Here is a 13,459-nt window from a genome sequence, read left to right as displayed (position 1 = left end):
TTTCTTTTCTGAATATCTCACAGATTTCAGCCATTTCCCCTCTGTAATGAATAGCACTTACTACTATTACTTTCTATAAAACCGTTTTGGTTTGACATACCATTGACTAACATCCAGAGGAATCTCTATTTTACAGAGGAAAACACTTGCACATTGTTCCTCTGATGTTTGAATGCGGCCACGATACCACTGTTCATAGCATAACTTGGCAGGTGCATATGTACACCTTCATCCAGGTGCTAACCATGTTTAGCCATGCTTAGCTTCAGGCACTATGTCAGCGCTCTTTAGCGCATAACCTTGTGGTGTGGTAGCGCAGGTTAATGTGTGACACTGTGCATCTGGCTCCTGATATGCTTCAGGCTGTCAGAGCTGGTGGTATGTGACTAAATAGGGTTAGAGCAGGTCACAGTGGGAGGAGTGGGGAAGAGAGGGATGGGAGTGGGGGGGGGGGGGGATTAACCCTATGCTTGAGTCTGTGTTTTTAACCTGTCAGGATCATGGACCGAGATTTATGACTCACTGTTTGACATCTTCTTTCATTTCAGAAATAATAGCCCCGCTTTTGTGTGTCCCATAGGAATACATTGATCTTATTATTGTAATGGTTATATCGTCATTGTGCCAAAGATGTGATGGGTGTTTTTTTAATGTAGTTTTGAACAGAAAACAATGTGCTTTTTTTTGTCTTGTCGAAGGCTTGCATTCACTAATGCCCTGGGAATGAAGGGAACACAGTTTATCCTAGGTATTATGGTGGGGTGAGGTGGATCCTTCTGTGGTCATAGATTATGTCTCTCTCCCTCTCTCTCCTTAGACAGACCTTAACCTCGGGGACTTAAATGATAGTCTTAGAAGAAGGGAGGGTTGGGAACTGAGGACGTAGTCATTGGTCAACTCTTAAGCCTCAGCTACATAGCCAACGACTGCATGTGTGTGAGTTTGCAGGCCCTTCACGCACCACAGAGCACGGCTGTCAAAACATTGAAGCCAATCCATGAATGATGCCTTACTTCCACTGTGGACATGGGCACAGTGGAAAGAGAATTTGGATTAGAGAGAAGTGGGTAAAGAAGCGACCAAGAAAATGGTTTACGTGGGCAAGAAAAATTCAATTTGGGCTCATCCATATACAGACCATATTTTGCACGTGTTGCATTTTTTAGCTTGTGAGGTCATTTTTCTGAACGGGAAGATTTTTCCAATTTCCAACTAGGGTCTGTAACAATTTCATCAGGGACTGACAGCTTTAATGCTAGTCATCAGGGACTGACAGCTAGTATTTCTCAATAGCATGTGTGCTCCTCATATTTTACCTTGACTGTCTGTCACAGTTAATTTAAGCAACAGATCTATACTTACAAAGGCACAGGGTGTTAACGTGCTAGCAACCTCACCTGTATCAGGAATTCTTTTCTCACTTGCAGGTGCTGAGCTAACACTTGAAAGTGCTAGCTTAGCTTAAGGTGTTAGTGTGAATTGGTTAATTCACTCCTCAGTATCGATACCGCCCACCTGCGTCATCGAAGAGCCGGCTTTTTGGTGGCGTAGCTGGATGAAGCAGTGACTACAAAGGAGGCCATCACATTTTTCGGTCAGAGGACATAAGTTCATACCCCAGAGTAGGCATGATCAGGAGGAAACAATATTGATGGGTAAACTAACTATACCTGTCCCATCAAAATAGCCTAACACAGAAGTGTGCCCTGGCCCCATGTGCACCCCCACAGTTGGCCAGCTATGTTAGTTTGTAGCTAAAATAACCTTCTATGTATGGGGCCATGCAATGTGCCATATAGGCTTGGCCACTTGCGCTGCACTGCAGCACACCCCCATACTCACCCCGTTGATAAAGGGGCAGCTTGAAGCCTGCTCTCCAGCATTGATCAGAGTGCGGCAGAGCATGGCTTAGCTTTAGCCCACAGAGCTCTGTATTAGCTAGAATAACCGTGTTCCAAAGAGATTGTTTATAAGTTGGACAGTTGGAGTTGGTAGTTGACATGTATTTGTTAACGTAGCTCGGTTGGTATTGTCTAAAAAAAGGTTTAAAAAAACCCCAAACAAATTCAGTTTTAGTAGTCAGCTCTCTTTAGCTCATCTCCAATAGCATAATTCTGCCTATGGCACAGTCCAGCTCCATTGTTCCCTTGTGAACACACTCTGTGGGGCACACAGTGTCGTCACACATTGACCAGAATGACCCATTGTATTAGGGGCTTGCCATGTCTGTCAGCTCTGTTTGTGTGTGCAGGTGTGTTTGTATGTCTTTTAACTCACTATATATTGTAAACCTTACTGTTAACCGTACTCGTCCGTGTTATAGAAATATTTGAGAGACAGTTTATTGCATGTTGGTTGTACAGCTAAAATACTGCACAAGAATCGAAGTTAAGAGTTCAAATCTACGCTGAATTTATCCAGCACTTTGACCCTTATTTGCTACACTGAATATCTAATAAAGGAACACAGGCCAGGTACCATGGTAAGGCTGAGATACTTCCCTTTATCCTTTATCACCATACAGTACAACTTCCACTCCACAAGCCTATTCTTGTACAGGGTTATGCAACAAGTGAATAACTAATGAATTGTTGCAGTGCAGCACACACCCACATGAGTGTTGGCAGGTCAGGATGGTTCTGCAGTAGCTGGACAAGATTTTACAACATTGTCTGCTACATTGATCCTATCATTCAACAAGAACAGTGGAATGAATGTAATGTGTTAAATGTGTGGAATCAAATGCAAAGCATTGAAAGCATACTAGGCCCAAGGTTTTAGGCTACCTATAGCCTGAATACACAAACACACACTCTCTCTCTGCACATCTACCATAATATGCCACTCGATTGACTGCTTAGCTTACCAGTTCTGTTAGGGGACAAATGATTCATCCACCGTACAGATGAAAATGATCCTCTCCTGAGTCAGTTTGTTACTGTGTGTGTGGGGGTGGGGGGGGGGTGGGGGGGGGGGGGTGGCGTATGGAACAGAGACATGAATTAGAGCTGGGCCTAAACCCTGGTTGTAAATCACTTGTAGCAGTGTGCTGCTGTATGCGGGTTGCCAGGCCCAGAGCCTCTGGAGATCTGTGTTTTATTAGGATGCACTGAGCCCTGACACCTGCTCCCTGGGCCTGAGACGCTTTCTGCTGCTCTGCTCTCCTTCTTGTCTTTCATATAAATGTGCCCGCAATTTTATTGGGAAAAATTTGGTTTATTGTTCAGGTATACCAACATCTGCTCATCCATGTGTGTTTCTCTCTCTATCTCTCTCTCTCTATCTCTCTCTCTCTCTCTCTCTCTCTCTCTCACTCTCACTCTCACTCTCACTCTGATGTCTCTCTGACATTCCCCTGTTCCCTCCTTCATAGCAAGCTAGGAGACAAACACACCAGTTGCATAATTCCTGAGCTCTGAGGTCTGCTGTTGTGATGATGGTGTCAGAAGTGACAGACCATGGAGGATTGGCCTGTCTGAGCCTGTATCACTGACCCTGCTTTTGCTTTGCTCTGACCTCCAGCCTACTGGAGCACACCGCTCGACAACTCATTATGACACAGTGATGATAATCACAGTTCGTGCCACTCGCCTGTTCAGTTGTCCGATACACTGGCTTCAAGTTTAGAGACAGTAGACCTGGGAAAGCCTATCAGGGGCTTGGGAAAGGTTTACCCACATTCATATTACTGAACATTTACATACACATACATATGAAATGCTAGCACAGACACATGTGAAACACATTCACACACTCATATATGAAACTCTCAAGTCTTATAAGGATGAGTAAAAAGCTTTGAGAATGTAAGCGTGTGAGAACATTTTCACTATATCCGGAAGGCATTAGTCTTATAGTGCCTAGAGCAGAGCACATTAACTATAGTAAAGTCTCCTCAATCTCATAAATGATGCAAACTTGTATTTATTTATTTTTTCTCAAAAATATAGTTTCAACCTTTCAAATCTTTTTTTTTTCCTTTCCAAAAAAAAAGTTGTTTTGAACAAAATATTGTTTCAATCTTTCAAAACATTTCACACGTGAATTGAAAGGAGAGGAGAGGATAGAAGGAGGAGAGGGGAGAGGAGAACAAGAAGACTATAGCTTGTGTGTTTTGAGTGGTCTGGTCTTGACTCTGTATCACCCTGCTTTGGTCTTGGTCTTGACTCGGTCTCGACCCCTCAAAGTCTTGGTCTTGTCTCGGTCTCGATACACTCTGGTCCTGGTCATAACTTGGTCTCGGTTTAGATGGTCTTGACTACAACACTATCAGTCAGGAACATAGTTACCATGTGCTCATCATTCAAAGTGCTAGGTTTTAGACCCACTTTGTAATAAATTAAGTGTCACAACAAAAACATTGTCGTGTGAATGATTACAGGGTATTTGTGTATAAGGATATTTGCCCTTGGGCATGTTTTATTTCTCCTGTATTTACCTCTGTTATGTGGTCATTGGGCATGGTGGAAAATTACTCAGAGAAAAGCATTATAAAGTGAGCTGTACTAAAATTGATTTGTGTGCATAGACAGTTACAGGGGCAGGAAGATGACATTTCAGCTGGATCTTTAGTGGGAATAGTTGTCTGCAGTGGATGCAATTTTAGAGAGCCATAAATGGATGGAGCTGTGAATAACTCACTGTTTGGCAGACTCTTTAAAAAAATTATTTCTCCCACCTCCTCTAAGATCCCTCCTTTTATTTGGTCTGGAAGACTGGAGGATGGAGTTTTTCGCCCTGAGATGTTGGCCTCTGGTTGTCTTAACGTCACAGCTGGGATGTGGGTAGGAGGATGAGTTTCTGGGTCAGAGAGAAGCCTCATAAGTCCTGGGCTCAGACGATGGCAGCAGATGCAGCATTAGTGTCTAAGTTATTCCTTTTTCATATATGGTGGCGCACTATTGGTCAGTCAAACTCTACATCCTGTTTCTTTACCATGGGCATGCCATGGTATCCCACAATCCTCCCTGGGAGCAGGGGTCTGATTTCACCTAGGTCATCTACATTTGTCATACGAGTAGCTTACGCTGCATCCAAGTTATCTACTTGGTACAGAAAAATGTGATGGTCAATGGCATGTTTTGATTGATCCTAAAGTATTATGTAACAGCAACAGCTAGAGTGTTAGTAATGTGTACAATACACTGTTGACCTAGTTGACTAACAGTGTGTTGGTCATTGTGCATCATTGGCACTCTCAATATGAGTTTGCTTGTTAATACCACAAATCAGACCCAAGCAGCTGTCGTGTGGGTGAGTGTTCTGGCACAAAATGGCTGCCACACACTCCAGGTGGGTGCTACACCTTGGTGATGGAAAGCATGACTCATCCTCACAAATCATGACTTCAACTTGTTGTACTTGAATAAAAGCAGGTTATTAACACCACTCATAAAACTGTATCTGCAGTACAGTAGGGATGTGAAGACTTTGTTTTCTTCATCTGTGGTAGATTTCAGCTTTCAGCTCCCTGGAATCTCTCTTTAGGAAGTGCTAGAGGCTGCTGCCAGTACCAGGAGTGAGCTAGCTTGTCTGGTTATAAGACAGTGTGTGCTAATGGTGGTGCAGTTCGTTCCATGGCCAGACAACATTTATAGGACTCTTTAGGTTAACTGTATGTCCTCTCACCTGTCCTCTCTTTTGGAACAATAATGTTAGCCTTGGAAGTAACATGAATCATTCACTTTTCTAATTTGAAGTAGAGTGCAGAGTAATAAAACGTTCTCTATCCACAACAGTCCATCAGTTCCAAATGTAAAGGCGGGGGCAGGAGCTGGCTTGTGTTTGTTTGTATTTGTAGTTGTAGGCTGGTGGGCTACTAAAGGACTCCCTTTGGGCTGATGGGTAGAGATTCTGGACAAAGCAAGGGAAGAAGCCCTGCTGTGTTCCACTGTCGTGGTCTAGCTTATGGTTCCCAGTCTGTTTATGTTCTAAGCCTTCTGTACCACATCTGCCGGGCCTGTTCTGCCTCACCAGCTTTGCAGGCAGAGAGAGCTTAGGAGCTTACAGCTTGTCGATCTGTCAATGCAAATTGCAATAGGGTTTTTTCGGGTAATGCCCCCCCAAAAATAGTGAGCGTGAAGTGAGATGGGGGGGGGGGGGGTGAGAGGGAAGAAACGGTTACAAAAATAGCTTGTGCCTTGTCGCAGGATGTTGGGATGCTATCCAGGTTTCAGTGCTGGCGAAGCAAGAAGGGAAGCACTAATCTAGATAGAACAGAGAACAACCTACACCTGTCAATAATACGCAGTTCTATATCCCTGTTTTTAGACTTACCCCTAGCTCTGTGATGTACTGAACAAAATGTCAACATTGCTGTCCAGAAAACAGGCGTGCGGTACTGTACACTGGAATAACGAAGGTTGGTGTTAGGTGATGACAGGGACCACCCTTACTGCTCTGAGGTGTGAAACGACTCAGTCCATCTCTAGTCTAAGATCGAATTTATCCGGCCCTCACGCCATCACCAAGAGTAACTCTGACCTCGTTTTGAGCTGGTGCTTGATTTATTTGGAGTAGTTCAGGCGGACCTGTGCAGTGAATGTCTCTAGCCTCGAGCACATCAGTTTCGAAGGCTAATCCACAAAGGGCTGGATAATGCTGCCCCACTGGGTACCCACTTAAGCTGGCAGCATGCTAACGTGAGGACAATGGCACTTGGCTGGGCAAGGATGGGCCAGACCTCATCTTCAGTCGAGGGATTGTTAAGCTGGTGAGTGTGCCTCTTTAAGACTCCCTGAGCTGGGCTTGTGAATGGTGCAGCAGCCTTGTTGTTGGTGATGATGCCCTCCTCCCAGCAACCCCCTGGCTGCAGTGGCCTCTCCTTTTATCTGCCTCCTGCTCATCTCTCTGTCTTTTCCTTTTCTTGTGCCGTCACATTTCTTTCCCTACCACTCCTCCTCTCCTCATGTGATTCACTTCACCTACCTCTGCCTCCTCCCCTTATCAACCACCGCTCTCTCCCTGTCCATCTCTCTCTCTCTCTCTCTCTCTCTCTCTCTCTCTCTCTCTCTCTCTCTCTCTCTCTCTCTCTCTCTCTCTCTCTCTCTCTCTCTCTCTCTCTCTCTCTGTATCTTGCTCTGTGTATCTTGCTCTATGTCTCTTGCTCAGTCTCCCTCTCTGTCTCTCTCTGTCTATCCCTCCCTCTGTCCATTTATTTTGCTCTATTTCTCTTGTTATCTCCCTGTCTGCTCCACCTCTCATTGTCCTCTAGTGGAACGCAGGATTGACCAGGTCACCTTGGTATGCCTCGTGGTTTGTTATTCTGAAGCTGGGGCATTTGCAACAAAAATAGAAAACAGAATACCTATTCCTTACTTTCTGGGGCTTGGTATGTATTATCTAAGATCAGCAATAACAAACCAAACCAAGCCATGTCTCTGACATGTTCACATTGTATTTTATATTATATTCTCTGACTACATGTCTAACAAACAGCACATGCAGTGCTGACTCATGCAGGGCAGACATTGTTTCCATATGGGCTAGTTATATTTGTATATGTCTGTGGTAATGAGCTATATTTCATCCCTGCTGATAAAGCCACATGCCTTTAGCCCTACTTTGATAAAGTCTTCCAGAACTCAGAAGGGAGAGCCTATACACTCATTGTGAAAGAATTCTGAAAATGCTTGCACAACCCTCCCTAGTGTTGCAACAATAGCAGGTTAGGAGGGGGAGAGGGAAACTTCAAGAATCCTTTCCTGGGCTTGGAATTAGAACCCAGCATGCAGCATCCAGAAACAAGTGTTTTATAGTGCCAAAGGTGGAATTTATGGCTTTTAATGAGCTACTTATCTGTGACGGGAGTATTTCTTAAAGACTGCTAGAGGTGTGATTTGTGTTAGTTTGTACTGTGGTTGGTGTGGGTGGGTGTTACTCCTGAGAGGTCATTTAGTAGCTTTTACTTTAGATTTTAGGAGTACGTATAAGCAAGCGTAGGCCATGCAGCCTTTAGCATGTGCTAAATATATGTATACACAGGCACATAATCCATGGAACAATCGTCACCCAGGACAGGAACACCATAAGGCACCTTAACTGCTCCATTAGGCACAGCACATCATCTAAAAATAGAGTTCAGGTTTAAATTTAGGAGAAAATTTATTCAGTGCAAAGAATCCTGCCGGAAGTGCAGCTGGGTCTGCCATCTAGTGTAAGACTTGTGCAATGGCACCTGAACAACTAAAACAACTGTAATGTGACTCCAGTGATTCCATCCTTTTGGAGGACTGTCCCTAGCACTATGCACCAAAGGGATAAAGCAATCAGCTAAACCCTAAAATGAGAGCTGTTCACCTGGGACCATTTTTTTACACTGTTATATGAGGTAATGTCTAATAATTAAGCGAGGGACTGGGATTCACTGAGAATAACAGGAGTACGGAACAGGCTGCTGATGATGTGTGTGTGTGTGCAAGTGTGTCCTGCCCTCTGTGTGTGTGTGTGTGCGCTGCCTGTGAGTGCAAATGCATGCCTTTCAGAACAGAAAGACTGCTGATGAGAGACGGCCTCAGGGACCACAGAGGAGAAGAGGGAGGGGGAGGAAAGGAGGGAGGGAGCATCGGAGAGACAAGACCAGAACAGTTTTGGATGAAGAGGAGGAGAAGGAGAAGACGAGAGAAAGAGAGAAAGAGAGTGAGTGAAAGAGAGAGAGACAGTGAGAGAGTGAGAGAGAGAGAAAGAGAGAGAGACGGGTTGTGTTCTATCATGAGAGCCAGACTGTGAAAGCAAAGGAGACAGAGGAGAGATACCACCGGATGAAGTGATGCTGTTCACGTTGCTCTTCTACCTGCGAGTTAAAGGTAGGGCTGGGAGGTTGCTTATCCTGAATGCTCTTCGCTCATAGTCTTTGTCATAGGCATGGCTCAGAGGACAGTAACCTAGTTCTAAACCCTCATGTCAACTTGGAGCCTGTGCTGACAGCCACAGTACTTTCTTTGAGAACAACTGAACATGCAGGTAGACAGGCTAGGTGCAAATCGGGTTTCTGAGTGACAGTGTATGCATGTGTGGTAGACTGAGACTGGTTAAGCTGGCAGATGTATGTTTGTATTATTTGTGAAGATGGGGAGTTTCAGACATCAGTTATAATTTGTATATTTCAGTTCTTACGTGTTTTCACCTTAACTGAACTGCAAATTAGCTCTACGTATAGATATTTCTAGCCCCATATTCTGAAATGGCACAGTCCCAATAATGAGCAGGGGATCCGGCTGTTTCTGAATGTGTCAAAATTGAATATTCCTCCGTTTCCTCCTCGCTAAGAACATTTGAGTATCCTTTCCTTGGGCTGCTTCCTGTCAGTCCTGACAGCTCCTGTCTCCGAGTAGCGCAGAGCTCCATGGAGGCTTGAGATGGTGATCGCTGTAACCTATTTAGAGACTCACGTCCCCTGCTATCTTCCCTGACAAGTGGATACTAATCTAGTTGGCCTCAGTCAATCTATCTTGTGCCATTGTCTTTCCTTCTCAAGGGTATTACGGAGAAAAGGTCAAGGTCTTTGTGTTAAGGGGAGGGCTTTGTCTCAGTTACCATGGGTTGTCTTGAAGTCGTGTAGAAAACTCAGTCTTCCTACTCTGCCTAGGGCTGTGTACAAAGTCTTGAGAAAGGCTGGGGACATTGACATCCCTGGGAGGCACAGCTAGAAAAAGTAATTGCCCAGTGCTAAGACAGTTTGTACCCGACCAATCACACACACACATATATAACAACTGACATAACAAATACAGTTAAGGCCACCAATGCTTAGGTCATTAAAGCCTGTTATCACTCTCAGACATGCAGAGAAGCAGGCATTAGTCTTGGTGTAGACTCCTTACAGACACGTCTTTCACATGTGTTCCAGACCGAACTTGTAGGACCCTACATACTTGACCCAACATTGATCAAACATTCAGCCTTAAATTGTCCGACACATGGGCATTGACTTAACCCGTATGTAAGTAGCTGCTAAGCAGGCCTTTCACTGTTGGGTGGCTGGCTGGATTGGGACTACATACAAGGTTGTGAGGAAAAAAAAGATGTCCTCACACATAGGAAGTGCCCTCAGAACAACATAATGTCATTGATGATACTGTTGTGGGTATTTTTGTAATCCAGGACAGTAATTGTTACATAAACCACTGCAGCAAAAGTCCTTTGTAAGGTCTAGTATCAAGCTAATTACCACGGATGTCCCATGTTTTTGGAGATTCAGTAAGGGAGAGGGAGAGGAATAAGTGTTTGAGGGAAAATGAATTTTTGAAGACGTTGAGGGGCAAGAGAGTTGGGGTGGGGGGGGGGGGGGGGGCAGAGGGGCTGAACAGAAAACAGTTTCTGAGCGTGAGCAATGGAAAGAGAGAAGGTACAATATAAAAGCTCTGAATCAAAGAGATGCCTTCGAGCCCCGTGTGAAAGCTCGTTTTTAGATTTATCTCATCAAAGGCATGTGAAGACTGTTATAGATAGATACGGGCATGGGCTAGAATATGGGTGGTACAGTCTCGCTCCAGACTCACACATTGAACCAGTTTCCAACTGTTTGTGTTTTGGTCCAATGATAAACACGTTGACAAGTAGCCACCAAAAGTCCTTAAAAGGTATGTTAAATGTAATTGATCAACATAGTGATATATAGCCTATCTAGTTTTGATGCACATTGGTGTGTCCGTTTTTAATTGGTCCAGTATGCAGTGGTGGATGAGATAGATGTATCTGTTGCCATGGTGTTGTCAAAGAGCTGCTGACTCATCGGCGCAGGGCAGGACGTCAACCATGATCCAGGGGATCCCACACACTGCTAAGAGTGTGAGCGTGTGCATGTCTTTGTGACAGAGAGAAAGAGAAAGATAGGGGTGAGAAAGAGAAATAAATCGCCCACATGTTCACATTCTCCTTCTTACAAACTTCCCGTGCTCAGAAACTCTTCTAAACCACCACAGCCTTTGTTACCCCTTCAGTCACAGCTCATTAGTTTGGGACGTTCTGAAAGTTAATCTCTCAAGCTACTTTTATGCTCTTTAAGAATGTATTTTAATTAACTGTTAAATTAACTGGCGATGTCTCTTCGTCATGCCTTTTGCTTGGTTTGATTGGCCCATATCAAGGAGGTCTAATTGTGTCCGAGAGAGCCTGGGGGCTGCTGCAAAGATCTCTTACTTGGCAATCTCGTATTGGGAGTCAAAGGCATGTCATTTCTTTACTTTAAATAACAATGTTTAATGAGTTGGGAGGAGACAACGTTGGGAGAGTTCCAGTGGGGACAAGAGCCTCGAAAACTTTAGCTGTCAGCTCATGCTTTGGTATGCATTCTGTGCCAGCAACTGTATCATCCATTTGGACGTTCCCTCTCACTCAGTTTCGACTCACATTACTGCCTATTCAAGATGGGAACAGTCTTGTCCTTTGAAATGATACTGTTCGACTGTAAGGGACTTATCCCCAAACCTTTGAAGTCTTATATCCTAAGATTCTTGGCCTGGTATCGAGCGCCCTCCCTTGAAGGGTTCTTGGGGCAGGCTGGGAGGCTGGGCGTTGTTGGGGGAGTATTACCATCTTCCTGCTAGTGTGAGGAACAATGTCTGGAAGTGAGTCAAGCCCTTGTAAATGTCCTGCCGTAGATCCGCACCACCTCGGCTCTATGCAAAACTGCAGGGATTTCTGCTAGGAGCCACAGAGCCTTGTGCAAACCTCTTACAAACAAAATGGCGGGATTACTTGCTCTGTCGTACGCTTTCCCAGGTCTGGTATTGTACGGTGTGTGTGTGTGGTCCTTGTTGAAGGATTGTTGACATGTTTCTTGCCTGGTGTTCCTCTGTGTGTTTCTCAGCCTAAACCTTAGTGCTGTGTCTCTCTGTCCCTCCCTCCCTCTCGCTCTCTCTCTCTCTGTCTCTCTCTGTGTCTCTCTGTCTCTCTCCATGGGTCTCTCTCCTGTTCTGGCATTGGGCTGGTGAAAATGGGCCAATGCAACACTACGTCTCAAGGGGGATGTTGTAAGAGGTCAGCCTGCTCATGGTCGGTAAACCCAGAGGAACCTAGTGTGTATGCTTGTGTGCTGTGACATAGTGTAGTAACAGCAAGGTTGTCTATATTTATAGACGTGTGTGCATACATTTCCCTTTGTGTGTACATGTGTGTTTATGTTTTGTTGTGTGTGTGTGTGTTTGTGTGTGTCGCAGTTTAGGAAAGGTTATCCTTGCTCCTGCTCTACACAGGGCCCAGAACAGCATGCTCTCTCTGTTCTGACTCTGCCATAGTTATTTAATTGGATACAGTTTGCATCTGAGGCTAATTTAATCTGACGTTCATGGAGGATTAAACATAATGTCTTCTGCCTGATATTATGTGCTGATTAGATCATCTCCGACCAAAAACACTTCTGATTGAGAGAATACATCGGGCTTTTTAAAAGCCAATTAAAGTTAAGGACATATAAACTCCTGTCAGGTTTTTTAACCTCTCTACTGTTAGCTCATCATGACATTTGACCTATGGGGTCGTCATGGTTACAGTCAGCATTACCGTAGACTGACTCATGCTGACTCACACCCACAGGTCACTTGGATGATGAGAGATAAACTCTTCACTGATCGACCAGCGATGGCATCAGATGACCCATCCTCCCTTCTTCTCAGCAGTCATCTCTCTGCCCACCTCTCACCTCATCCATTGCAAACTGGAAAGCCTTATTATCCCTGCCCCCATCTTACCCAAAGTGGAGTATGCTTATAAAGAGATGAATACATTTTCAAAACAAATGTTATTCATCTTTTTCTATACAATCTGTCCTTAAAATTCACAGATTTTGTATTGTCATATACTCTTATAGACAACTTTATTATATGTACGAATATATGTATTTATAGTTTGTTAGAAACTGAAAGTCAACTTTTATGGCTTGGGACATACAAGTTGATGTAGCGTAAAGAGCCTTTCACTCTGCTGTACTGCAGCGGCAGGTCCTGGTGTGGTGCTAGGGTATGGTTCTGACACACCCACTCAACTTCAGTCTGATCAGATGTGTGTTCACACCTCCCCTAGCCTGTCTGCAGCCTTGTGTTGTCATTGCTCCAGGGCAGCAGGTTTTCTAGGAGTGTTGTAATCATTGAAACCTTGTTATTGAGTGTGGCAGCATCAAGTCGCTCCGACTGAGCTCAGGGTTCATAAACAAAGGTGCACTTGCTCTCCATCAGAGGTTGTTTGAACAGAGACTCCCCTTTGTGCATTCTGTCTCGCGCTTACTTTGCACACAGATGTAGATGAAATGTCATATTCTAAATTGAGACCAACACTAATCTTCACCAGCTCCACACACTCTTAGTCCATGTACAGTTGAACATGTTTAACATGATAGGATGGTTACACTAAACCCTGCAGTTTACCTGATGGACAAGCCTGGTTAACATGTAAACCTAACCTTAACATGCTGTGCTGGACATGTGGCCTCCACCAACCTGTAATGTGACAGGTAGTTCACGCT

At 44.5% G+C, this 13,459-nt stretch overlaps 1 protein-coding gene across 11 annotated transcripts in view; it reads left to right on the top strand.

Moving 5' to 3' along the window:
• The window catches only part of prkcz (protein kinase C, zeta), a 52,606-nt gene that overhangs the window by 14,321 nt on the left and 24,826 nt on the right, over positions 1 to 13,459 (top strand). Inside the window, exon 1 of one of the 11 annotated variants that reach the window (XM_047039805.1) lies at positions 7,652 to 8,637. The exons of 8 other annotated variants lie outside the window; for them this stretch is intronic. In XM_047039805.1, coding sequence (XP_046895761.1) covers positions 8,469 to 8,637 — 169 coding nt within the window. In that variant the 5' untranslated portion in view covers positions 7,652 to 8,468. 2 more of the 11 variants (XM_047039807.1, XM_047039808.1) reach the window with 2 other exon arrangements.

Source organism: Hypomesus transpacificus, chromosome 18, assembly GCF_021917145.1.
Source record: "Hypomesus transpacificus isolate Combined female chromosome 18, fHypTra1, whole genome shotgun sequence".
NCBI classification, from domain to species: domain Eukaryota; kingdom Metazoa; phylum Chordata; class Actinopteri; order Osmeriformes; family Osmeridae; genus Hypomesus; species Hypomesus transpacificus.
This window is presented reverse-complemented; position numbering and strand designations above follow the sequence as displayed.